This window comes from Sinohyriopsis cumingii, chromosome 16 (genome assembly GCF_028554795.1).
Source record: "Sinohyriopsis cumingii isolate HCF-2022 chromosome 16, ASM2855479v2, whole genome shotgun sequence".
NCBI lineage: Eukaryota > Metazoa > Mollusca > Bivalvia > Unionida > Unionidae > Sinohyriopsis > Sinohyriopsis cumingii.
Genome location: NC_142976.1, coordinates 43,445,614 through 43,472,596, shown reverse-complemented (window position 1 = coordinate 43,472,596; position 26,983 = coordinate 43,445,614). Strand labels below are relative to the sequence as shown.

The window sequence follows — 26,983 nt, the reverse complement described above, 5'->3', positions numbered from 1 at the left end:
AACTATAAAATGAATGAGTTGAGTCTAGCTACTGGTTTCTATGCAGGTAGCATTATATGCTACAATGTAGCTACTGGTTTCCATTCTGGTAGCATCATATGCCACAGTGTATCAGGTGCTCCGAGTGGCCGAGTGTTCTAAAGCGCTTTCCGTTACGGATAACTGCCATCTCACCTCTGTCTGCATGGGTTCGAGTCAAGGATTCAGCCATTGTGATTATGTGAGAAAGCTTGCCAGTAGCTTCTCGTGGGTCGGTGCTTCTTTCCGGGATTTTCCCGTGTTCTTCCTCCACCATTAATACTGGCCGCCATGTATAGCCTATTGTGTGCTGAAAAATGGCGTTAAACCCTACAACAACAGCACAGTGTATGTACTGGTTTCCCAGCAGGTCACATCATATGTTGTAGTGTAGCTACTAGTTTATGTACAGGTATTATCATATGCAACAGTCGAGCTGCAGGTTTACATACATATAGCATTATATGCTACAGACTAGCTACTGCTTTCCAATATGATCACATCATATGCTGTAGTCTAGTTACTGGCTTCCATACAGATCACATCATATGCTACAGTCTAGCTACTGGTTTACTTACAGACATCATCATATGCTACAGTCTAGCTACTGATTTCCATACAGATTACGTATGCTACAGTCTAGCTACTAGTTTCCATACTAGCTACTGGTTTACATACAGAGAGCATTATATGCTACAGTCTAACTACTGGCTTCCATACAGATCACATCATATGCTACAGTACAGTCTAGCTACTGGTTTACATACAGACATCATCATATGTTGCACTCTAGCTACTGGTTTCCATACATATCACATCATATCCTACAATCTAGCTACTAGTTTACATATATTTATGCATCATTTGCAACAATCTAGCTTCTGGTTTCCATACAGGTAGCTTGATATGCTACAGTCCTTAAGCAGACTACAGACCACTAGTCACAATTGTAGTGCCAAAGGCATGTAAATCTCCACTATGATTTAGCAGTCATGGACATTAATAGCAAGTTAAAAGGTTCCTGTTGTTTCTTTATCAGTAGCAAAAGCCTGCACATTGTTGTCATTATAATAATGAGATCTTTTCTCATTCGATTTTCACTGTAGCACGTTGAGTATATTGTTTATCTTTGAAAATAATATGTGCTGCTTGGAGTGAATGAGGTATTTGTCTTTCATGAAGTTACATGTGTTAACCTGCGTGAGTTCGAGTCCAGGATTCGGCAAATGTGGATATGTGAGAAATCATACCAGTAGCTTCTCATGGGTCAGTGGTTCTTCCTGGGGTTTTCCTGGGTTCTTCCTCCACCATTAATACTGGCCGCCATGCATAGCCTATCGTGTGCTGAAAAATGGTGTTAAACCCCACAACAACAACAACAACAACATGTGTTAACATTTTCCAGGTTGGTTAATTCTATATGGTAGAGGTTCGTGTTACACATGTTACAGTTATTAAAACTCATGCACTGAATCAAAAGTGATTCTGTCAGAGAGCTCATCATCTGTTCACTGTAGTGTGCCAGTTTTTATTCAGTTAATCCATTATTGTAGAGGAAAAAATTAAATCATTGGTTTTTGTCTATAAATAAATTGATTCTATTTCTGGATTAGTTAATTGTGTCACTTGCTTTAATTGTTAGGCAAAAAACAAAAAACTATGTGTGTATTTCCAGTCAGCTGACAGTCCCTATTTATTGTTACTGACCATAGATCTTATTTTTATCCCTAGATCCAAAAGAAAGAAAATTTTTAAAAAATTCTGGAAATTGATTTTTGCATCTAAAGGAGCCAGTTTTGCCCAGTACTTGAAGTGCTTAGTATATTATACATACTAATCATTATATATATATATATATATATATATATATATATATATATATATATATATATATATATATATATAAAAATAAAGAATACAAATCATATGGCGAATAACAATCCTTTCAAGTGCACTGGATCCAGCAAGGTATTACATGTGACAGGGATTGATTAAGATAAGTGCAATAATCTGACAACGAACAGTGTGATACTAGTATCTATCTAGCCTGAGTGCTTTTGACTCTTTAATTGGTCTTTTTCAAAGGCAAATACAAAACATAGACAAGACAAACAAATAAAACAGAAAAATGGTTATATATGCAAAACTTTACATGGCTTGTTGAAAAATAGTAAAGTTAAAAGGTAGAAACAGCCATGTAAAGGTTTGCAAACATAACCGTTTTTCTGTTTTATTTGTTTGTCTTGTCTGTGTTTTGTATTTGCCTTTGAAAAAGACTCATGAAAGAGTCGAAAGCACTCAGGCTAGTTAGATACTAGTTTTGCACTATTCGTTGTCAGTTTATTGCATTATATATATATATATATATATATATATATATATATATATATATATATATATATATATATATATATATATATATATATATATATATATAATATGAAATATATTTTTTTTTAACTTCCTACTTACCCTGACTTTAAAACCAGAAACACACATTTTATTTTGGTGCCTTACATATACAGTTAAAACTGATCATTTATACATTTGCAAAGAGCATGTTTGCAAATATTTTTATGAATGGTTTATCATAACTGTATATCATGATTGCATATAAAGGTAGTATTTGTACTAAAACTGTGAATAAAAAATAAATACATGCACAATGTTTGTGGGTATTTTTCCTTCTTAAATCGAGTTGGATTTTGACCTTATAAACTGACAGTCCTCTACAGACCTTTCATTAGATGATCACCCATCTTGATCAACCATTTAAAAAAATAACAGTTCTCTCTTAAGGCAGGTAATACTATAATAGCATACCCCTTTTCTCAGAAACTTATTTTTTGGGTTATTTTTTCCCAATCTTTTCTAGAATGCAGTATTATCAACAGATACACGATGTACAGTCCCTAGCCATGATTTGCTGTGTATTTTGGAGTAAACAGGAGAATGTTCAACCCTCTGTAGTCAAACCCTCTGCATCCAAATCTTCGCTGATCGAGGGTACACCTGTCAATGTAAGATACAGCTCCATTTGTTTGTCTGTATGTCTGACATTCTCTCTGTCTCTATCTCTGTATCTCAGCAATCTTGAGTTATCTGACTACAGTTTTATCATGTCCAAAATACTGTCAGCTTCCTTGGATTCCATATTATGAAAAATGTTATTGGTTCCTTTGTATGAATTGATGTTCCCAATTTTGGGCAGTTGGAAGTGTATAATTTAGAAGTCTAACCCATCATAAGAGTTCAGGGTCACCAGTTAATTGCCAGATTGAAATGTGCCAGATTGAAATAAAGTGTTGTAGACTTCACTCTTTTTTAAAAGATATTTGTAAGGGTTACAAGTTAATTGACACATTTACTTGGATCAATACAATCCTGTTTTGTCCATAGACTCCTGTGACCAGATCCTCTGACCATCGTCGTATGGTAAAGAAATGATACTTTCTACATGTTTTGCTAAGTGTTGGGTGTTGTGATTGTCAGTCTAACTTCTTATTGTGTTGTATGAATTTAATGGATTTTTTTTCAGATTCAGTCTAAGCTTTGTCCACGCTTTTTTTGATTTTCAGTGATTATGTTTAATTCTACACAGTGTGCAGTTGTAAGAGTGAAAATATTCATTTTCTTGGTGACATTTTCTAACTTGAATTATGTGGGGAACTGTGAAGCGATGTGGTCCTGAACAAACTAAATATAAATATAAGGCAGCAGATGAAAAGAATGTTTACTTCTGCATTCATGCTGATAGGTATCTGACCCCACACTGGATACTGGCTTGATTGAGACTTGAACTTGGAAACCCCATGGCTATAGCAAGGTGCTCAACCACCTGAATAATGTGACCCAGTCTCTATGGGTGTCACCCGTTACTCATTCCTCTATAGTGTTAAAGACCTTTTCTTTTATTTGTCTCCACTGATCTGCCTTCAAGACTTACTATACATGTTAGTTTAGATGGCAGGACTCTAACTTGGGAACATTGTTAATGTAGTCAGATGCTTCACCACCTACATAAACTATCAGATTCAGTGTCATTGGAAACAGAAGAACTTAGAAACCATGTATGAGATCAACACTGAGCTTAGGCAGGCATTAAAGAAAAAAAGGAAACAACCCAAAGAAAATTTTCTCAAGCTTAACATTTGTAGGAATTTTGTATGAAGTTAGTTTGAAACAATGTGTTTACTTTGATATATGATATAGGAAAGACAGAGACATATGGTAAGTAATATTTAAGAAGTAGGGCTTGTTCATTCTCTACCAATTTCATCTGCAAACATAATTTTTTCAGAGAGAAAATGTTCCCATATGCAAAATATTGCCAAATATTGCACAAGTAGGAAATCTGGGAATACCTGTAAATTAAATGTATAGAAGGTAGAAGTTTAATACATTACTTTTAAAATTTCTTGCTAGTTTATTTTCTTATTTTGTTGTGGTTTGAGCATATTTTATTACCATATTTACAGCACATGGGTCCAGGCTACAATTTCTCGCAACTTAGCAACAGCCCTCCCCCCAGTACACAAGTAGGTACATGAAAAGTGGCAAGGACTAACTGTATGGTGTATGTACTTATGCATGGAACAGATATACAGTTCATTAATATTAATGAATATAAAAAAATTCATAGCACTAAAAAAAAGTTAATACAACAAATTCAAAGAAGGGAAAGGGGGAGAATGGGGGGACTATAAAGGATTACCTTTATTGAAATAGATTTCTGTATGAATCTTAATAATATATATCATGGAGGACCACTGTTGAACTTTTCAGGTACTATTCATAACATTTTATGGGTTGCTAATTTTTGCCTGTTTTGTGGCTGCTACACAACAAATGTATAGAGCCAACTAACAATGAACCTTTTGCAGAGACAACAGAACCCATAACAAATTCAAGAAAGAGTCCTGAAGAAAATAAGAAATTTCATAGTACCACAAGAGATCACTATCCACAAAAATAAAGGAAGTCACCATGTATGGTGTTGTTTTTAAGCACCTGATATTTTTAAGCAAAACAGTGACAAAAACAATAATTCCAAAAAAACGAGTTCATATTTTCCCATACAAATGCAGTAACCTTTTTATTGTATGCTCATTTTTTAATTCTACCTAAGGTTTAATTATATAAACAAAATACACTACAAGAAACAACGTAAATGAATGAATGCTGTATTCCAAACTAAATACACAAGCGCAGATTTGACATTACAAAATGACATCATTATTAATGCGCACATAGCTCTGCCCAGATAAATTTGAACTTAGTCGCGCGGTCGACATAACTTTTGAAAGAAAATGGCGTGTCTAGTTAAAATTGAAATTTGCAGTCATATTGTGAATGAATGTGCATTGCAACGACTTTTCCATTTGATCTGGAGTGAATATATTTTGGTATTTTGTTTCAATTCGACGAAAGTTTGTGATTTTAGACTGGATTCATCTGTGCAAATTATACACGAAATACATTGGATTGAAGTGGCGCGGGAGAAGCTTGTTTACGTCTGCAAATGTGTTTCTGTTTCTGTCATTGAATGTTTGAAATCATAACGTGGGAAAAATATGAAGTCTTTCAATTGCAATTTTCAAAAAGACGCTATGGAATTTAATGTGTATTTCATTTTGAGTGCAGTAAGGAGGATGCAATTGCACTTATCATCAAAATTACAGCACACTTTCGAAATGTGTAATCCAGATTGAAAACCTATGACATGGCTCATGTAATTCGGATTTGCAGAATTAAGAAAAAACATTTTTAGGAAATTCAGGATGTAAAACTGTAAGTATATTTTATTTTGCCATTCTTATCACCAGCTAAAGAAAACAGTTATATGCCTTGTTATTTGTAAGGACCTAATCCGTCATTTATATAAGGTAGCTAGCCTAAATCCGTAACATTGTATCAACGCAAAATGTCAAGACAGATGGGTTTTTTTGCAGTCCACGAAACATGTTTTAGTTCGTTCAGAAACAAATTTAAACAACCACAACGTAAAGAGCCTCTTACGCGAGTGTACATGATTTGTTTACAAATCGAAAGTACTGGCATCTGAGTCCATTGTTTATTTACAAAAGAAAGTAGTTCCTTTATTCACGTGAATGATATATGTGTATTGTCGCGTGCGTTCAGTATCGGGGAATATTGAACGATTCTGACAATGTAAAGTTAATGGGGAAAAAAATGAGCATATAATAATATTGGTTTATGTGCATTTTCTTGTGCTGCATGCAGCCAGTGATACACCTGGCTCTAAATAAGCATGGGTCGCTACATGGAAGAGTAAGGTAAAGGGTATCTCATCAACAAAGGCACATAAAATTAAAGTTGAATCGGTATTTGAACATTCCTCAGCTTGTACTCGTTACAAATAAAGAACTTCAGGAATCTGGTCCAGATTTTAAGTTTGTCTTGATATAAGACATATTGATTGCTTTGACTTAAGTTTAGAAGGGTGGCCAATCATAGACCTTGTAATCTTTATTTTCATGTTTCTCCTTGCCAATAAAAGACATATATGTAAAACTACACATAATTATTTAGGTTTTGAATAGAATCTGTTTCTCAATTGAGAAATAGGATATTAACTACTTTAAATGGCTGTATGTTTATTGAAATTTAAATCTCTTGAGCAATTTATAAAAGAAAAATTTGGAACATTTACATTTCAGATACTATTAGGATATTTTCTTCAAATATTTTTATATATTATTGAGCTAAACTGGAATTAGCTATGTCTGGCATTTTATATATGGCTTATATTTGAAATTACAAAGAAAATGTTATCCTGGGTACTGTTCAAAAATTTAATTTAATAAAAATCCCTGACACAATTCATTAGAACTATATTATCAAAAAACAGCATGACAGAGTCTTCAGAATATTTTAAAATTTAAATGTAATTAAAAATGTTGAAACTCCAATTTCAAATATTTCTGATGAAATATTTTTGCTGCTTTATAAACTTTAAGAGACATAGCAGAATATTTCTTTAAAAAAAACATTTGTAAAGTTTAAATGTACTTAAAATCTTTAAAATTCTCATTTCAAATATTTCTTTCCTTCTGAATTTAAAAAAAAAAAATTATAATTATATTTGCCATATTTTGTTTTTGTTTTATACCTATCACATGAAAAAGAAATACAAAAAAATCTCTCAAGCACTCAACCATCTTATTTTAAGTCAGATGTAAGTCTATGTTTATTCTGGATTGTATGACCAATTACGTATAATTACATACCCTCCAAATTTTATTATTTAATAACCTTTGAAAACATTTTACGATTTCTGTCATTATTTAAGAACTTTGTACAATTTCTGTTATTATAAGGAACTTTAAACAGTTGCTGTCATTATTTAAAAAACTATGCAATTTCTATCATTATTTAAGAACTTTATAAAATTTCTGTCATTATTTAAGTCATGTTTAAATTCCATTAAATTCGTAGAGGTAAGTTTAATCCAAGCTTCAGTGTTATGGCAAAAATCCAGGTGTGCTGTGTTAATTGGATCTATAGCCAGATCTTACCTTCAGATTAAGATGTGATAGGGTTTGAACAAGCCATAGCTTCTATTAAACAGTTCAAGTTTTATAAAAAAAACAACAACAGTTTGCTCAGTTGTTAGCCACGAGTGAGCTTTGCTTTTATTGGAAATTTCGATGTTTGCTATGAATGTTTTATCCCCAAAAGTTCATGCATGGAAATTCTGAAAAGAAGTTTCAGATTTTGATGTTGGGAGATAACGTTACCAGTAATGTGATTTCAGTTAATCTTGTTTTTTACATCGTCTTAATGACAACAAAGTTGAACAGTATGAATATTGCTATGATTGATAAGAAAAATTATCCAGGTTTAACCTTGAAAATTTGATGGAAATAATGAGCTTGCTTAAGGAGTTTGGCTAGACTTGCATTCATTTTCGTTATTATTATTGTGTGCCTTCAATGTTTGGTTGGCTGTTAGCTGTCTGCCTGTCAGTACATATGTTTTACACATACAAACATGTGATTGAATAAATGACGATCTGTCCTAGAAACTGCTTTGAAAACCTTTATTATAGCCTTATTAATCCCTCGGGCCTTTCCAGCTTTTTGCTTTCTGAGATTTTAATGATCCAAGGGTTCACCATATATTCACTTTTCTAATGGAAAAAGATAATATGGCTGGACACATTGTGCATCTAACACAACTCAGTGTTTTTGAACACTTGTCTCAGATGGTAATATATTTACACAAACATAAAGAAAAAACAACAGAACAACAACCAGTTTTCTTTTTTTGTAAAAGAATATGAAAAAAAGTTTCATGTGTTCTTTATTTGCAAGTGAGGTCATAATGCAGCCTAGTTTGCCTATCACACTTCTGACCGTAACGATGATTGAATGTACCAGGCACATTGGAACACAACAGAGATATCTGTTTTCCAGACAAGATAGTCAGCAAAAAAAGTAATTTTGTTATTTCTGCCATTTGGTTTGTTGATGTTACTTAAAACATTAGCCAAGCTGACAGATAATTAAAAAATGATTGTTATGTTTCAGAAACCTATAAATTATAGATCCTAATTAGTGTTCTTACACAGCAACAATTAATTTAAACTGGGTATGGTGCTATTATAATGCCAGTTACATTAATTGACAGGTAGTAAAATTATGAATATTTGTTTGACTGGAGTTTGTTTATTACCCTCCTCCCATCACCCAGTCATTGAATGTTTGACCATTCTCTCTATACCAAGGTGATTTGGATCCATCTGCCATGTTATAGCAGAGTTCCCATGTAATTTCACTAAACTTGTAGTGTGGCTGGCTGCCGTGAGAAGCAAATATAGATACTGTGGTTGACAGCTCAAAGTTCAAGGTCTCAACCAAGCATAGAAAGGTCAGATGGTTTCACCTTGATAACTTATAGTTCTATGATATTTTCTTTCAACAAACTGCCTGAATGGTTTGCCAGTTGCACAAGGAAGTAACCTCAAGCTTGTGGGGATGAAAAGGTCATGGACAAGGTCACTATGATATGTTGGTCAATATTGTCTGGTGGTCAAGGTCACTGACCGTTTGGTCAATATTGTCTAGTGGTCAATGTCACTGTGATCTGTTGGTCAATATTGTCTAGTTTGAAGCGTGCTCAGCTAATATCTTCGTACAGAACTAATAAAATGTAGGCAGGTGTAAGATACTGTTTAAATTACATTGAAAAATGAATCATTAGAAATTTATAAATATCCATGCTTTACAGGCAAAAGATTGCTTTTTATGTAAACCTCATTTTCACATTTCGTTGTAGATATTATAAAATAATTTTGTTTAAAGAAAAATACAAGTTTTACTTTGAAATTAGGAGTGAAAAAAATCATCAAAACTTCCAGTAAATTCAAGATTCATGGCAATTTGTATATTTTTCTCTGTTAATGCACAACCAACATCCAGGTAAGTTTAATTGTTTTCTTCATTGCCAATTTATAATAATACCAGATGACACATTTTGTGTAACATATAAATTAGCAGCATGTTGAAAAAGTTGGGATGTACCATAAAGGGTTAACAAAATTTGTATGAATAATTTTTGTAAAATAAGGCTGATTTGGATCTTAGTAAAATACAATATTTGTGCAGTATATAAGTTGTATTGGATTGCAAACTGGAGACCAGATTATGGCTAAATTTCTTTTTAAGTTCTTTAATGCTTGTCTGAATATACTTGATTCATTAACTTTTGGAATTTTCAAATTTTGGGTCCCATAAAGGACTGCCCAATAACTATATAAACTTTATCATTTTATTACAAAGAAAATTGCATGGATTTGTGATCCTGACTTTTCTTGTCTTGGTTTAGTTGTCTCTGGTCGATTGTTTTGTTTGCAACATAACAATTGGATGACATCATGATATGGTTTAATGTAATAATGATTAACTCATTGTCCAACATTCCATGAAGGCAAATCAGTGGAAAAGTGGAAAATAAATAAAATCATCATTTGTTTGTTCTTTTCTGTGAAGAACAAAATGAAGAGAAAAATAATTAATGTGCACCACAAAAAAATTAAGTCTTAAAATTTGTATTGCTTGCATTCAGGAATGATTTTGTTGTATCTGTAATTTGCCATATAGCATTATTTGTCTCCCCAGCAATACATAGGTAAAACATAATGATCACTTTTCTGATTTTGTTGTCAACATTGTCATTGTTCTTTATTATTGTCTTTGTTGGTGTAGGCATTATCCTTCTGTTTGAATTTAGTTCATTTCTCTGACACACATGTGTTAGGCATTTTTATGATGGAATTTACTACATACAATGGGCAATAGTAGGTCACATTGGCCTACTTCTCATGCTCCAGTCATTACATTTGGTTTTTGAATATAGCTCACACTATTGTACATACAGTCATGAAACTTGATGGGTGTATTGATCTTGGACAGTATCGACCATTGCAAATGTTGGTGACAGTGACCTACTTTCTTGCTAAATGAATTTTTTCAGATTTTTTAATTATGCTACAGTGGAGTATTCAAGGCATAGAATTCTCTGGATTTCTTGTTTTAGATGTTTCTTTTGGGTATGGATGTTCATTATGCACTAACTGCCAGTTCACTTTATCTGTGATCGTTTTAACTGTGTTTTACTGTATAGATTTTATTTAATTCATCAGTAAAGAAAAATGTTACATGGTTTATACAGTACTCCCTTTCTATGAGGTCCTTCAGTATAACACCATTCCTGTTCAAAGCTGGTTATGGTCATGGATCCCATTTCATTATTTTGTCATGAATTTTAAATGCATAGCATACTTCATTATAAAGCAGCCCGTTCTAAGGCTGTTTACTCTGTGGTTCCCATGGAATGCATTATTATGAGGGGGTGTTGTATATGGTATTATCAAGTGACAGAGAAACAAGAAGCCTGATTTAAGAATGACCAAGACCAGGTTTTGCATTTAATTTAATGCATGATGTCTGAAATTGTGCTTTCTTCTTGTCCTAGACCGAGGGTAACATTACTTTCTTACCTGGAAGTAGCTCTGATAGTGGATGGAATTTGCTGTGTAAGTTTTATTTTTTTGTGTTGTTTTTCAGCATACATTTTAATGAAAAGGATTCCATTTTATTTTCAAACTTTCCAAGATTTTTTGCATCAAATATATGATGCAGAAGTTGTACCTTGAACCAAATGTTGAACTCTGTGGTGGGAGTCAAAGTATCTGTTAATAGGTTACCAACAACAACAGTCGGTGAGTAAATCAGTTAGCCAGTGATAAAGTGCCATGAATTTATGAAACAGGACATTTTTATTGATATTTAAATTAATAGATTGGAAGAAGGAGTAAATTAATGGATTAGAGGAAGGGTTTCATTCATGGATTAGAGGATGGCATAAATCCATGGATTAGAGGAAGGGGTAGGAAGGGTAAATTATTGATTGGAGGAAGGGGTAAATTCATGGATTAATGGAATGGGTACATTCATAAATACCTCTAAGACAGACTCCAATTTTTTATTTGCTGTTTATTTTTTTTCTTCAAGTTTACTGGAGGATCTCATTCACAAATGAAATAGCTGAGAATTCACATAAAGAATTGCATGAAATGACAGATCTGCAAATTAAAATAGCTGTAAAATTATTTGACAACTGGAAACCCACAAAATTTTGTAACTGCTATCAAATAGTCGATTTTGAATATTAAGTTTTCATTGTAATAAACAGAGAACAGTTCAGTTCAGTACAGTAAATGCAATAAATGTAGATAAATCTTCGCTCTGGTGGCCTAAGTGGTTAGAGTGTCTGCTGTGCCCTGTTACTAATTGGCCACTAAAGAATTGCCGAAGGACTATTAAAATATTCAAAAAATTTGCACAGGTTGAAGATCATAGATTTGTCTAATCAAATGATATGTAAAAGAATTAATGTTCATGATTATGATAACAGTTATTAAAATCACTTATGTTTTCCACAGCAGAAAGCCTGCACTGGCAATTTACAGCAGGTTGTAAATAACATAAGATTTCCAAAAGGTCTTGTATATGCTGCATAGGCTTAATGAGTTTCTTTCACCAGACTGTTTTTGTGATCAGTAAAATTGCATAAGAAATTTTATTTGTCATTATATAAAAAGAGATGAAAGTCAGAACCATGTATATTGAGTCAATCCCAGAGTTCATAGCGCTGTGATACACCCGAGTTAAAAGAAATGTCATATGGATGATAAAATAGTGTAATGAGTCACATCGAGCCGAGCAGTAAGCAATAAGTTTTTAAAGGTGGTCTGTATTAGAATCTTTTATCCAGGAGGCTTTTACCAGATTGACAAAGAATACGTACAATATTTCTATTTGACAGTAAATTGGAATCTTTTTCATTATATTATATGAATTTTGATACATTTTTGTAATATTACTTGGTACACTTTTCCAGAAACGTTTAAAAGGTTTCTTAATTATGATACAAGAGAAAAATATGCAAGGCTTGAAATCACATTTGCTGTTCATTCACAAAAAATGTTGGAAAACAAAATTGATATATTTGTAAATATTTGTTTATCGGCTTCAGCTTGTGTGTGACGTTATATGCATTTAGTGTTCTTTTGTGCATCAAAACATGTGTTTTGAAAAGTTATTCTACACTTCCAGCTACATCTGAATCAAGCACTGCTTATTTTTTTAATCTGGATAACACTTGTTTCTTCACTATGCTTTCTGTACAGCATTACAATATATTAACATGGGGCAACATACAGGTTTTAATTTCAGGTATTGATACCACATTTTATGTCCTTCTTTTTCTTTCTTTACAGAGTGAGATTTATTTGTATAAGAAAATTGTTCATTTAAATGTATATCTGGTTATCTTATTATGTTTATTTTGCTGTGTGAAAACCAGTTGTCAGTTATACAATTTATCCTTGATGTTTGCTATCTGAATCATTAGAAAGGTATCCATTGCAGAAGTAAACTTTAAAAAAAAAAAATAGACCCATAAAAATTCAGGGTCTATTTTACTGCTGAACATCTTGTGGGAAAATTCACCCCTCTGTTTGAAAAAAGTGGGGCATTTTCGAAATGTTGGAGGGATTTTGTTTAGAAGAAATAAACAAGGGGTTGCATATTTAGGGCATGATTTTTGTACATTCTATTGATTTTTGAGAAATTAACATGAATTCCACTGTTGTATATCATAGAATATACCCTGATTAACATTACTGTGATATCGGTTTGTTTTCTTTTATCCTACACCAATTTAGTAGTACTTGAATTGTTTAATCAAAGCTACTGTCTCACCCATCAGTGATTATGTGCTATAAAAGCTTTTGTTAGGCCATGGTTGTAAAATGTCTTAACATTTATATGCCACAGAGGTTTTTGATAGGTCATGGCTGTAAGATATACATTCTTGTATCCTGTCCCATACAGTTCATGGTACATGTATGGAAATGCATTGGAACTGACATTGTTACTGATTTCCTGCCAGTTCATCAAATATAGAGATGGAAATGTAGAACCATATCTCTTGTTATTTGGATAGCATATAAAGAGTTAGTCAGATATAAAGGAGATAGAAATGTAAAGCCTTATTTCTTAGATTGGATAACATAGAAATTGTCAAATACAAAGGAGATAGAAATGTAAAACCTTATTTCTTAGATTGGATAACATAGAAATTGTCAAATACAAAGAAGATAGAAATGTAAAACCTTATTTCTTTGATTGGATAGCATTGAAATAGTAAAATACTAAAGGAGGTAGAAATGTATTTGATTGGATAGCACACAGATAGTCATGCAGATAGTTAGTCTAATATGAATGATGTAGAAATATAGAACCTTTTCTCAGTGGTTGGATAGCATGCAAATAAGTTTGTTATTCTATGAATTTCAAAGAAAAATTGCAGATATGTTATAGTGTCTGTTCATGCTTGAATGCATGTGAGTGCATGCTTCACTTATGTCATGCAGATCTTAGGAAAGAGATTGATAATGTACTGGTTGAAAGGAATTTCCAAGTCCATTAAGTTCATTTCTTCTTTCTGTTTGCTCATTTTAGTTGCTGAGCATTTAAACTATTTTGGATATTCTTGAGGAACTGTGATATCCTAAATTTGTTAGGAAAGAAATTTTCTTGTGTTTGAGTTAACATGCTTATAAAATAAGAGCATAATAAAAATTATTATACTTTTCATGGCCTTGAATCTTAAATCTGGTATCATGGGTAGACGACCACTGAACTCGTCAAAATGTACCCACGTGCCAAGTTTGATAAAACCATGATGCATATTTTAAGAACAAGAAGAAAAAAAAACAGATCTACTATTGCATAATGCACTGGCAGATCTGGGTCTGTGCAGTTTGTTAGGACTAATCAGTAGAACCAGCAACATAGACCCTGATCTGGTAGCACATTATGCTCTGGCACATCAGGGTCTGTGTTGTTTGCAGTTGGAGCAGACTGATAAGCTAGTATACATGGTAATTCAAGTCCCTTGACATTGACGTTGCTTCAGTTCGTCATTCAAGACATTTAATTTGCCAAAAGTGGCATGAATAAAATGAAACAGGACTACTTTTTGCTAACCTGGAATTGGAATCAGATGGATCAGCGAGTCATGAAATGTCAGAATTTCTCAGTTACTGGGTTTATGAAAATTAACAAAATCTATAAAATGATATTTCTGGTTGTTATTGCCCTGCCTCTCTATAGTCTATAGACAGAAAAACTTAAGATTTGTCTGGAAAAAAATTATGTCCTTAGTACCAGATATACTCCCATCATAAGTTGATCCAAACTACAAACAGCAAAGATTCTGATCTTCTGTAGCATTATGTGCCTGTAGATCAGGGTCTGTGTTGTTTGTTCAACTCCTATCAATCTACACTTTCCCAGAACTGAGGGCGCATTATGAAATGGCAGATCTGGGTCTGTGCAGCTTGCAGTTGGACTCATCTTATGAGCGAGTATATATGGTGTATCTCATAATATTTCTTGGATGAGAATAAGTTCAAAATGGTATTGAATCATACTAGCCTTAATTAAAATAGGGAACAAAGCCAACTAACTTATTCAGGTCACTTGCACCCAAGTTTTAGTAACATTTCTGACCAAAAGAAAAATATGTTCACAAGCTGTGTGTTTCCACTTGCATTGTGTAACCCTAAAGTAGTGGCATTTGCATTTGTAAAAGGCAATTAGATTTTGCTAAGAGGTGGGTATAAAATGATGGATAACCAATTCTTCACCTCACACAATAAAATTGATCACTCCATGCTCACACCATGAAAGTGATCGTATCATGCTTACACCATGAACGTCATTAAAATGGCCAGAGATGACGACTCAAGTGAACAAGCCAGTAAAACCAATAGAAGCCATGATGAAGGACAACAGAACATGAAACTGCTAATAAAGAAATTGATTTCAGAATGGCAGAACCAAAGGAAAAAAATTATAACATGTTCAAAGAAGACAGGAACGGCGCATATAGCCGCTAGAATATGATCTAATTGAAAATAAAATCTTAGATCTATGTTGTTTGCAGATGGACACAACTTGTAAGCTTGGTATATTATGAAAATATTGGAGCAGTCTTACCCTTAGCAGTCCATCTACTTTGAGATGATAGAAGTTGTTTTCAATTTTTATTGCTTTATTTCATTTGGGCCCTGTCATAGGGCCAGCATTCATTGTCAACATCTCTTTAGTGTCGGCCTATTTTCTACACGAAGATTAATGTTTATAATGGCTGCTTGAGGGTACTTATAATTTTCCCTTGAGGTGAGCTGTATAATTATTGATTACATTCTGGTCCATTGCATGAAATACCTGCACCTTCATCAGTTCAGCATTCCCTCACTATAAGGCTTTTCATTATAACTTGGTTCCTTTTATAAGTTTGGTATGGTCGTGGATCCTGTCTTATTAATTCATTGGAGATTTATATGTATCATGTATTTCATGATATGACAGTATACTTAATGGCTCCACAGACATCATTATTAAGGCATTACTGTATTATGTACTTCATTACATGGTAGTCTCATTATAAGGCGATATGCTTAATGGTTCCAACTGAAAGCATTATAATGAGGTATTACTGTATTATGTCCTTCATTATGAGGCATTCTCACCATAAGACAGTATGCTCTTTGTTGCCCATAGACAGCATTATAATTAGGTAGTACTGTAGTATGTACTTCATTATAAGGCAATCTCACTATAAAGCAGTATACTCTATGGCTTCCATAGACAGCATTATAATGAGGTAGTACTCTATAATATACTTCATTATAAGGTAGTCTCACCCTAAGACATATTCATTGGGTCACTTAGTATTATAATGAGGTATTACTGTAGTATGTACTTCATTATAAGGCAATTTCACAATAAGGCTGTTTGCTCTCTCATAGACAGCATTATAATGAGCTACTACTGCATAATATACTTTATTATAAAGCAGTCTCTGTATAATACAGTATACTCTGGCTCCTGTTGACAGCATTATAATGAGGGAATGGAAGTTTCCACACATTCAGTTAATGCATAAATTTGAAAAACATGCAGTAATTAAGGTTCAGATTGCATATGAGGGTTGTATTTACTAAATTCATTCTAATTAACTTCAATTAATTTAATATTTATATCTATATTTTTCAGGTATTAATTTTTTTTGTTAGGATGGCTATTAAGAAAAATAATATTAATTCCAGCTTTTCAGCCAGTCAGGTCAAAGATGTCTTCACCTGGCAACAGTTACCATGACAGCATATGACTTTGTAAACAAAGTAGAACCCAGTCACCTTTGCCCTTAGATTTATTCTGTCTCAAATGGCTAGAGTGGTAGTGAACTTTGCACACTATATTTAAAAGTCTCGATCCTGTTTTTTTATTTCCTGCAGTACAATCCCTATCATACGGTATCTTCCATGTCCAGTCTCCTTCGTGGATGGAGCAGTAAGTTGTTTATATAATGTCAAAAGTTGTTTGTCACAAGTGAATGTGTTGTGTTTGCTACCTTGTCATTGTTTGTATGGCTGGCAACAACTCTTTTCTTCCAAATGTCCAGTTCATGCCAAGTTTGTTTTCTCACCATGTTTTTAAAACAATGAATATTCTGCTCACAAAACAGAGATCTAAGTAAATAAAGTCAAAGAAAAATATAAAAGCTTACTTAATGCTATTCCGCTTAAGGTATTAGAAGACCTTTGCTCATCCGATATTGTCAGAATGTGAAAATATGCTTTAGCCTTTAGCAATGATTAGTGCCCCCACTTGATAGTCAATTATTAATCAGTCCATTTGTCTGTCTGTTTGTCATAAATTTAGTTTCCAGTAGATAACGTTACTGGAAGTGATCTGATTTAAATTAAATTTGGTTTCCACTTTATATTGCTGGGACCATTAACAAATTTTATTTTCAGCCTTCTCTGCCGTCATTTGGTGGAGTTGTGTCCCTGATTGCCTGTTCCCCAACATTCGTTTCAGCAGCTAAACCTTCCCAATGATTATTGGATTTCAACCTGGTATTTCATGCAGCTCTCTGTTCATGAGACCTTGATTTAGTTTGATTTGCCGTGTTCTGCTTCATCATTTCAAAAGTTAGTTGCCCCGATTGTCCTTCCTCCTAACTTTTGGGTTTTGAAGCATAACTTTATTGAGGTTTTTGGATTTCAGTCTAATTTGTTATGCTGGTTTATATTGTTGAGATTAGTTTCATTTCCAATAGTTCATGATGTCCTTTTCAGTAGATATGCCCCCTTGATTGCCAGCCCAGATGACTTTGATCTATGCTATATAACTTCGTCAAGGTTTGCTGGGTTTCAGTCAAGTTTGACTTGAGGCTTTCTCTTGATATCACATTGAATTAATTTGGTTTCAAGCATTCTATGACATCAATTACAGGAATTATGTCCCCTGATTGCTCCTGCAGCATAACATTATGAAGTCTGATTGAATTTCAATTAATTTTGGCATTGGGCTTTATAGTGACAAAACCTTAAGTGAGTTTCACTTCCATCATTCCACAGGATCATTTGCAAGAGATATGCCCCCTAAATGTAATGTTTTCATAAGTTTGTTAGCATAACTTTACCAAAGATTGTTTGATTTCAAGATAAATTGGTGTTTAACTTTATAATGGTGAGACTTTGAAATGATTATCAATTCCGCCATTCCTCTTAATCATTTAGAGGAGTTTTGGCACTTTATTGCCCATCTTACAGTGAGATCAAAACATCATTTTATTTAAAATGTAGGATTTTAATCAAATTTATCATGAACCTTCATCCTGAGACCTTCATCGAATTAGATTTCCAGTATTTCATAATTTATTGGATATATATCCCTTGACTGCCCATCTCCTAACTTTAGTTTCTTTGATCAAGTTCCTGTGTTTAAGGGCCATCTGAACAGTGTCATTTGTGATGTACCAATCATTTAAATTACTACCATGGTATGCCACGGTATTTCTGGATATACCATGATCCAAATATACAGAAAACACCATGCATTGATAATTTAGTGTCAATAGCTTGACTGCAAAACTAATAAAAGCTTGTGCTTGCTTTATTAAGTTGTAACTTCATTATTATACCAGAACACTCATTTGGAAAAAAATAACAATATAGAACATGAAATATAACACATTATTATCCTGGAACATTCATTTGGAAGAAAATAACAATATAGACCATGGAATGTAACACATTATTATACCCGAACACTCATTTGGAACAAAATAACAATATAGAACATGAAATATAACACATTATTATCCTGTAACATTCATTTGGAACAAAATAACAATATAGAACGTCGAATGTAACTCATTGTTATACCTGAATTCTCATTTGGAACAAAATAACAATATAGAACATGAAATATAACACATCATTATACTGGAATGCTCATTTGGAACACAATAACATTGTAGAACATGGAATGTAATGCATCATTATACTTGAACACTCATGTGGAACAAAATAACATTGTAGAACATGAAATGTGAACCAGAATAATCAGAGCATGCTAAGAAATAAAAGCAGAAAGTTTACTCTAAATTTATTGATGTCAGGGATATGTAAAAATCCTAAATTTTCATGGATTCTTTGATTTGTCAATGGGGAAATAAGTACGATAAAGTTCATAAGGATTTTTCTTTGTGGCTTTTTAAATCATTGAGTTCCATCAGCCATAGAATCTATACTAATTCCTGAATGAAAAATAAAAATGACTTCACTGTATTTGTGAGCAAAAACAAGTCATCCATAATTTTAAGTTTACTGAATAAAAAGTATAGGTCTGAAGAAATACAAAGACTGAAAATGGTCCAATGCTTTGGTAGGAAAGTGTGTTTTTCTTCATGAATTGAAGTGCATGGTGTTTGCTATATACTTGGATTACATAATCCATCAATGCTTGTTGTGTTTCTTGTGTATCCATTAAAGTCTGTAATCAGTAGGAAAATAGGGATTGTTGTTTATTAATTATATTTTATGGAGGATTTAAAGTTGAATGTGCATGGGTTCAAGTTTCGGGCTCAGCCAATGTGGGTATGCGAGAAAGCTTGCCAGTAGCTTCTTGTGGGTCGGTCGTTCTTTCTGTGATTTTCCCAGGTTCTTCCTCAACCATTAATACTGGCTGCCATGTATAGCCTATCTTGTGCTGAAAAATGGCATTAAACCCTATAAGAACAACAAAGTTGAATGAAAAGGGCAGAGAGTAATATATAACTTAATATTATTACTATGTGTATAGAGTTTTTAGGTGATTTTTCTTCTAAATTACCCCAAAACTATAATGTCATTTCAAAAAGTTCATTTATAATTAAATGCCAAAAGAAAGTACCATCTATTGTTGGTTACCTAAAAGGTAATGCAGGAAAAATAATAACTGAAAAATCTAAGAGTGAGTACATGTAATAGTGAACAAATGCACCAGTTTCAAATTTTATAGCTTTTGCAAGGTATTTCAAACAGGTCTTTCCCATGGAACCCATATTGTAGCAATTAGGACAAACCTTTAAAAAAAAATGTAATAAGATCAGAATTTGAAATATAATGATATGCACATGTGCATGTGTACATGTCTGGGAAATAGTCTGAGTTGTTAACAGTAGAGTACTGACCAAGTAAAAGTGTTGATGTATATAAAAAAATTTAATGCTGTAATGTATCACTGGCCTTTTCTTTTTTCTTCTTTTTATGGATGACTACCATTTTCAGTGCAATTAATTATTCTGTCTTTTCCTATCTTACCTACCACAGATTAATGTTAATGCAGCAGAGTGCTTATTTTCTTAAAGGTTTGGACTCTCATAATACTTGTAGATCATTCTGTCGATATGTATGCTTTGATCTTCTTCCAATATCTGAAATTGGTTGACATTTGCATTCATAAAGACCGTTTGTACCTCAGTTGAACAAAGAATTATCTCAGAATACATGGATTCCAAAACAATCCCATCTGTAACTTTTGCATATGGGTGATGTTCTGCTTTTGGCATCTGGAAATGTTCAGTTTAATGGACCTCATCCACAGTCTAGTTTAAAATTCAAAACGTAAGAAATTCCACATTTAATGTACAATATTTACTCACTTATAAGTCAAGTGAAACTGCAAACAACTTAGACACTGATCTGCCATTGCATAACGTGAATGAGGGTCTATGCTGTTTGTTCTACTGATTACTCCTGACACTCTGATAGACCCAGATCTGCCATTGCAGTTTGATATGGCAGATCTGGGTTTGTGCAGTTTGCAGTTAGGCTAAACTTTAAGTAAGTATGTATGGTACTATAGTTAAAATAAAGCAAACTAAATCTGGGAAAATAAAATGATTCATTTTATATTATAGTTACAGGACCTATAGAAATAAATAACAAGTATATCACCTCCTCACCTGAATGAATATCAAGTTCTCATTAGATTATTTGAATGAATGTCAACTTATGATTGGTTCAGTTGAATGAATGTCAATGTATGCCATCATCTGATTGGTTCAGCTGAATGAATATCAACTTCTGATTGGTTCATCTGAATGAATATCAATTTCTGATTGGTTCAGTTAAATGAATATCAATGTGTACCATCATTTGATTGGTTCAGCTGACTTATGGTTGATTGATAGCACAAATGATTTTGGTGATAATATCATAGATTAGAAACATTGCTGGATAGTGTTTATTTAAGGTTAAGACAGGTCAGAGTGACTTTGAAGGTATATAGTTGACCTTACCATTATCATGATTGTTAACACATTAACCCCTGGAGGTTTTTGGCATTTTCACATGAAATTGGAGTAGGAAACACATTTTGAAAGCTATTTCTAAATGCATCCAAAAACACCAAATCCCAGGTGATCTTTCAATAACATACTGCCTAGGTGTGTTAGAAACATCGTTTTTCTTTGGCTCTTTGGCTTGCACATGAGCAGAAGGGTAAAATTATTTTTTTTGGTGCTAAACGGACCCATTATTTTTGTATCGAGACCACTCTTTATTCCAAATACCCATCTTATCCTATTTTTTTGCAAAGGTTCATCTGTCTGTTTGCAGTTCATACCAGTTTGCCTTAGCTCTGAGACCAAAAAGTCTAAATCCGGACACAAAATTGGATCCTGACCACAGGCCAATTTTGGATAGAAAAAAATTGATTCCAAAAATTGAGGTTTTTCCCTCTGTATTTTGTAGTGCAACTAGAAATTCCAGATTATTTGGTATCATTGTAGAGCTACATCTGTCTACCTTTCTATAATACCACCCACTTTTGTGTATCATGCATGACCATGATGCTACAGAGCTCGGCAGTAGGTTACTACCTCCTGCCATGTTAACTCGTCTCCAGGGGTTAATGTGTTAAGAAAAACCCATTTAGAATTAATCCTTTAAATCTGTATGAGCTTTCAGCTAGAGTCCAATGGGTTCATGATTCTTACTGGTGATTTCCTGCGTTCTTCCTCTGCCAGTTTTACTGACCACCAGGTATAGTCTATTTTGTGCTGCAAAATGGCATTAAACCCACAACAACACATAGAATCTCAGTGCCTTCAATAAATGTTATTTGTCATTGGAACATGGTGCAGTTGCTCATGTGACCATTGTTATTTGTAGATTGCAGGTTTTGGTTTGTTTTATTTAGTGGGAAGTTTATGCCATTTTTTATAAGCTATACATGGCAGGCAGTATATTTGGTGGAAAAAGTCTGAGAGTAATATATAACAATGTCATTAAATAAAGTATAATTCTATGGCAAAAGGAAGAATCATCTGTTCTTGATTACCTTACAAGGAAGACCCCAGGAAGAACCACCAACTCACAAGAAGCTACTGGCAATGTTTTTCACAAACTCATTTTGGTAGAGCTGAGACTCGAGCTTGTGCAGACAGAGGTGAGATGTGTTACTGATCCATAAAGGCAAGTGCTTTAGAACACGTGGCCATCTGGGGTCCCAGATTGCTGGTGACAGCCATACTCGTCCATTCTCTTACCAGAAATATTGGTACATGTACTTAAATGAAACTCCATATATTCCCAAGTGAAGTCTGAATTACAGAGGACTTTCCAGACTAGCCAGATATTAGGTAAGTCTTTGAATCATTGAGAAGAATACCAAAAGTACTACAACCATGCCTACTTATTAACTTAGCATTGTATGTATATCCTGATTCTTTTGAAAATTTGTATTGCTTACAAGTTGGATACAAATTAATTAACTTATTATAAGTTGAAAATTTTACATGTACATGTTTTGTCGTGGAAATGTCTAGGTGTCTAACAAATTTGATGACACTCATCCTTTTAGATAAACCAAGCACAACAGATGATGTGCATCCTTCGAGTTCAATGATAGTAATGACATCACTAACTGGTTTGGTTTCTATGAATACATGAGTGTCTGATGAAAAGTGTGTGCTATGAACTGTCTGCGGCACACTTGATAGATGCTGCATGAGTTTGCTTCAACAATAGAGGATGCACTGCAGTTCTGAGATTTCTACAGCTCACACATTTGCATAGCCTCTGCAACTCTTTGCTGGCCAAAGTCTTTTGTTTCTTTTTGGATGAGACTCCGCCAAATGGTATAGTCCTGTGTGAGATCTTCGCAAGGCACTGAGTCATTGTTGAAGTGTTACTGAGATGTCTTGAAGGAATCTATGAAGCATTTATTCTGACCACCTCGAGATCATTTTCCCTCCTAATGCTTGCTGTTGATGATCTTTAGTGGTCACTCTTCTGATATAGAGTTGATGTGGCCTGTCAGCAGAGCGGCTTTGTAGATCTTAAGTTTTTTTTGTAGGCTGATCCCTCTGCACTCCAACACATTTGCATCTGGTCTGTTTTAGCAATTCTGTCATTGGTTTCATCCTGTTGTGGACTGCACATGACACTGTGCAGTTGAGATGCATGAACTTGTCCACTGCCAAAAGGGTTTGCCATTTATTGTGATGGTATGCTCCACCTAAGGCTTTCCTGGTGCAGGTTAGTGCATAACCTCTCCCTTCTTGACTGTGAGACTGAAATTGTCACAAGCTGAAGAGAAATGCTCCATACTGTGTTGCTTGTCAGACTCAGAAATGGCATTCAGAGAAAATGTGTCATCTGAGATGAGATCAGGTGCAGTTGCTTCATGTAACTTCATTTTCACCTGTTGTCTCCTCAGATTGAAGAGCTTGCCATCAGTCCATTTGATCCCAGTGTCCTATTCATGAAAGGAAGGCATCAGTAAGCATTGCATAGGGCATGATACTGAAGATGGTTGGCGCCAGCACACATCCCTGCTTGACTCCACTGGTGACTGGAAATGGTTCCATTGGTGACTGAGAATGGTTCAGGCAACCCATGTGAAAATGATTCAGCTGCTTGGCATGGACCTGTACCCTGTCCATGTTTCACAAGCACTCAACCTCATCCATGACATGAGCCAGCATACCATCATGAAATTAATGAATCACAATGATGAATTTCTCTGTTCAACCAAACTTTGCCTTTTCCTCTTTGGCTAACTGCATCAGAGGCTTTTGTCAGGTTGATGAATGTTGTGTATAGGTTGGATTTCTATTTCTGAAATTTCTTCGAAGTTTATGAGCTGCAAACACCGTGTCTGTCCTTTTCTGAAACCACTCTGACTCTTTGCCCATGATTGATGTGATGCTCAAGATGATTCAGCAAGGGCATACCTTAATGGTTGTCACCTGTGATATGTAATATGACAAGATTGGCTGGTGTCCTTTTTTTTTCTTCTTGTAAGTTTAATGTCATTTTTCAGTACATAATAGACTATACATGTTAGCTGGTATATCTAACTGAGGAAGAACCTGGGAAACCCTAGGAAGAACCACCAATCCATGGGAAGCTACTGGTAAGCTTTCTCATATACCAGCATTGGCCAAGCCCAAGACTTGAAACTGTGTGGACTTGGGTGAGTCATTGATCTGTAAAAGGCAAGCACATTAGACCACTTGGTCAACTGGGCCCTGTGCTTTTAGGAATTTCAAGTAAACAGCAGAGTGTTGGAGTAACTGACAATATACAGAATGGTATACAGGTGTAGAGGAAAAGGCAGTCACTCATGCTTGAAAATTGGGGCACAGTAATCTGCTTTTGGTATGGTCGAGTCATTCTCATGACGTGTCCTCATACCAGTTTTCATGAGTTCAGGTGAAATATTTTTAGGATATTGAGGTTGAAGCAAATGTGACAACGGAAAATTGGAAAGTTTTTCAAGCATGACAGTTGGGTCACATTTACGAAGTTTTTATATGCTCTATTTCAGTTCAAATGTATCCACATACCAGTATATTAGTGTAGGTCAATCAGGGTCCTCCTAAGATATCAAAGATGTAACAGACAGCGGATAATACAAAATTAACTCAAGCCTGTAAATTGGGACACAGTGACATATTTTCAATGGCTTAGTTATCCTGTTTGAGATGAATCCTTAAACTGATTTTGATGAGTAATGGTGGAATTTGTTAGATATTGAGTGCTTGATGAATGAACAAATAAACACATGGCACAGTGCTACATCCCGTCCCAGCTTTGTTGGTGAGGGGATAACAGTAGATTGACAACAGGTGGTAGATGGGTATTGTTTGTGCAGTTCATCAGTTCAAAAAACTTTTTGTCCTGTCAGCAGAAAGAGGAAATTCCTAATCAACTATAAAATAATACTAGTAGATAAATAAAGAGTTGAGCATAACCATAACAATTTGTTCACTTTGTAATATTAATAGCCTTTGAAATAAATTAGTAACAAGTTCATTACAGGTAATGTGGAAAATATTTGGGCACATGGTATGTCATATGGTAAAATTGACACTGATGAACTGTATAAACTATGTGGTCACACAGAAATATGGATGTCATGTTAGTCAAGGTTCCAGTCAGTGCACTTTAGATCAATAGCTCCCAACCCCCAGGTCATGACCCAAATCAGGGTGGTGAGGACGTTCTAGAGGGTTGCAGGGACTTTTCTGATGGTGGCAAATCTTATCAAAATGTGGAAATGGGATTGTGAGGCTCAGAACAACTATTTTTGGGGTTGGGGCCAGAAAAGGTTGGGAACCAATGCTTTAGATGGATACACGTCAGAACCTTGGCTGATGAAGATAATATGTTGATACAATTACTAAATTGTATACATGCATTTGAAATGCAAGATTTGTTAAAGCTTTTTTGCGTCACATGAAACATTTTAGGATGCAACTTAAGAGGTAAAGTGCTTTCTCAACAGACCTACAACACTCTATCAGGTGCATTTTTGGGCAAGTTACTCCAACATATTGATTCATTTTTTAATTAATTGGAGTCATTACATTTTTTCAAGATGAAAAATTTCTGAAATTATAAAGCTTATAAAAAAGAAATTAAAATTTGAAAATGAGCTGGGCATTTTGGAAATCTTACTGTCTTAATTTAGACATCTTGGTTCACTCTTTCTCTCTTGTCTCATGCCACTATTGCTCTAATTGCTTAATATGGTATATGCCATCCAGACCTTAGTTCTAATTCTCTAATTCCTTAATCTTTATTTATTTGATATCCCAGTTTGTATTTGCCTACCATAAGCCAGAGCATAGTATGTTATGACGATGTTTGTTTTTCTGCCTTTTTGTTAGAAATTTTGCTTCTGGCCTTCTGCGCAATTACTTTTTTAGTTATCTACTATCGGCAGTTAGCTTTGTGGATGACTTTCACTTGGATTAAAGAAGCCTATTGGTTTGGGGATCAGAGGTGAAGGTCGCTGACTAAAAGAACAAAAAATGGTTTCGACACCATACAATTTGTTCTTTACCACATATCCGTGCCAAACTTTGTGGCTGGCTTACAGTTGTGAAAGAATAAGCTTACAGATTTTTAGGTGAAAGATCAAAAGGTCAAGGTCATCCTGACTGAAAGAAGAAAAATAGCTTTTGCTGAATAATATGACTTCAGCTTGACAGATGAGGACCAAACTTTGTGGATGGCTTGCACTTGGGTAAAGAATAAACCTTTCAATTTGGAGGTCAGAGGTCAAGGTTACTGAGAAGAAAAATGGTTTCATCATAAATATTGAGTTTTCAGGCATGGTGTCATCACCAAAATATGTGGATAATTTGCATGTTAGGTAAGAAAGACCATTGATTTTGTGGTCAAACTGTCAAAGGTTTGAATCACTGACAGAAAGAAGATAAATGATCTTTAAATAATAACTTAGCTCTAGACCATGTACCTCCACCAAAATTTGTGGACTAGATATGTGAAAGAGGCCTTTTGATTGTGGCTTCAAAAGATCAAAGGTCAATGTGACTTGGAGAAGAACCAGTTTTGCCAAATAGTTGTTGTTTTATACTAAGTTCCCTGACCAGCCTTGGTGGATAGCTTGCACTAGGGTAATACCAGAACCAGTATAAAGGTCATAGTTATAATAGTTATAATAAAATGACGATTTCAGCATGCAAGTTTAGTTTTGGACCACTCACCTTGACC

At 34.2% G+C, this 26,983-nt stretch overlaps 1 protein-coding gene across 13 annotated transcripts in view; it reads left to right on the top strand.

Moving 5' to 3' along the window:
• LOC149780323 (GATOR2 complex protein WDR59-like) overlaps positions 1 to 26,983 on the top strand; it is a 180,227-nt gene that overhangs the window by 102,168 nt on the left and 51,076 nt on the right. For 4 of the 13 annotated variants that reach the window (XM_089937188.1, XM_089937182.1, XM_089937185.1 and 1 more), the window contains exons 21-22: positions 2,894 to 3,038; positions 11,017 to 11,077. In XM_089937188.1, the coding sequence (XP_089793314.1) occupies positions 2,894 to 3,038; positions 11,017 to 11,077 (206 nt within the window). Of the gene's footprint in view, positions 1 to 2,893; positions 3,039 to 4,230; positions 4,249 to 11,016; positions 11,078 to 16,915; positions 16,971 to 26,983 lie in introns of all 13 variants that reach the window. The other 9 variants (XM_089937187.1, XM_089937184.1, XM_089937179.1 and 6 more) reach the window with 4 other exon arrangements.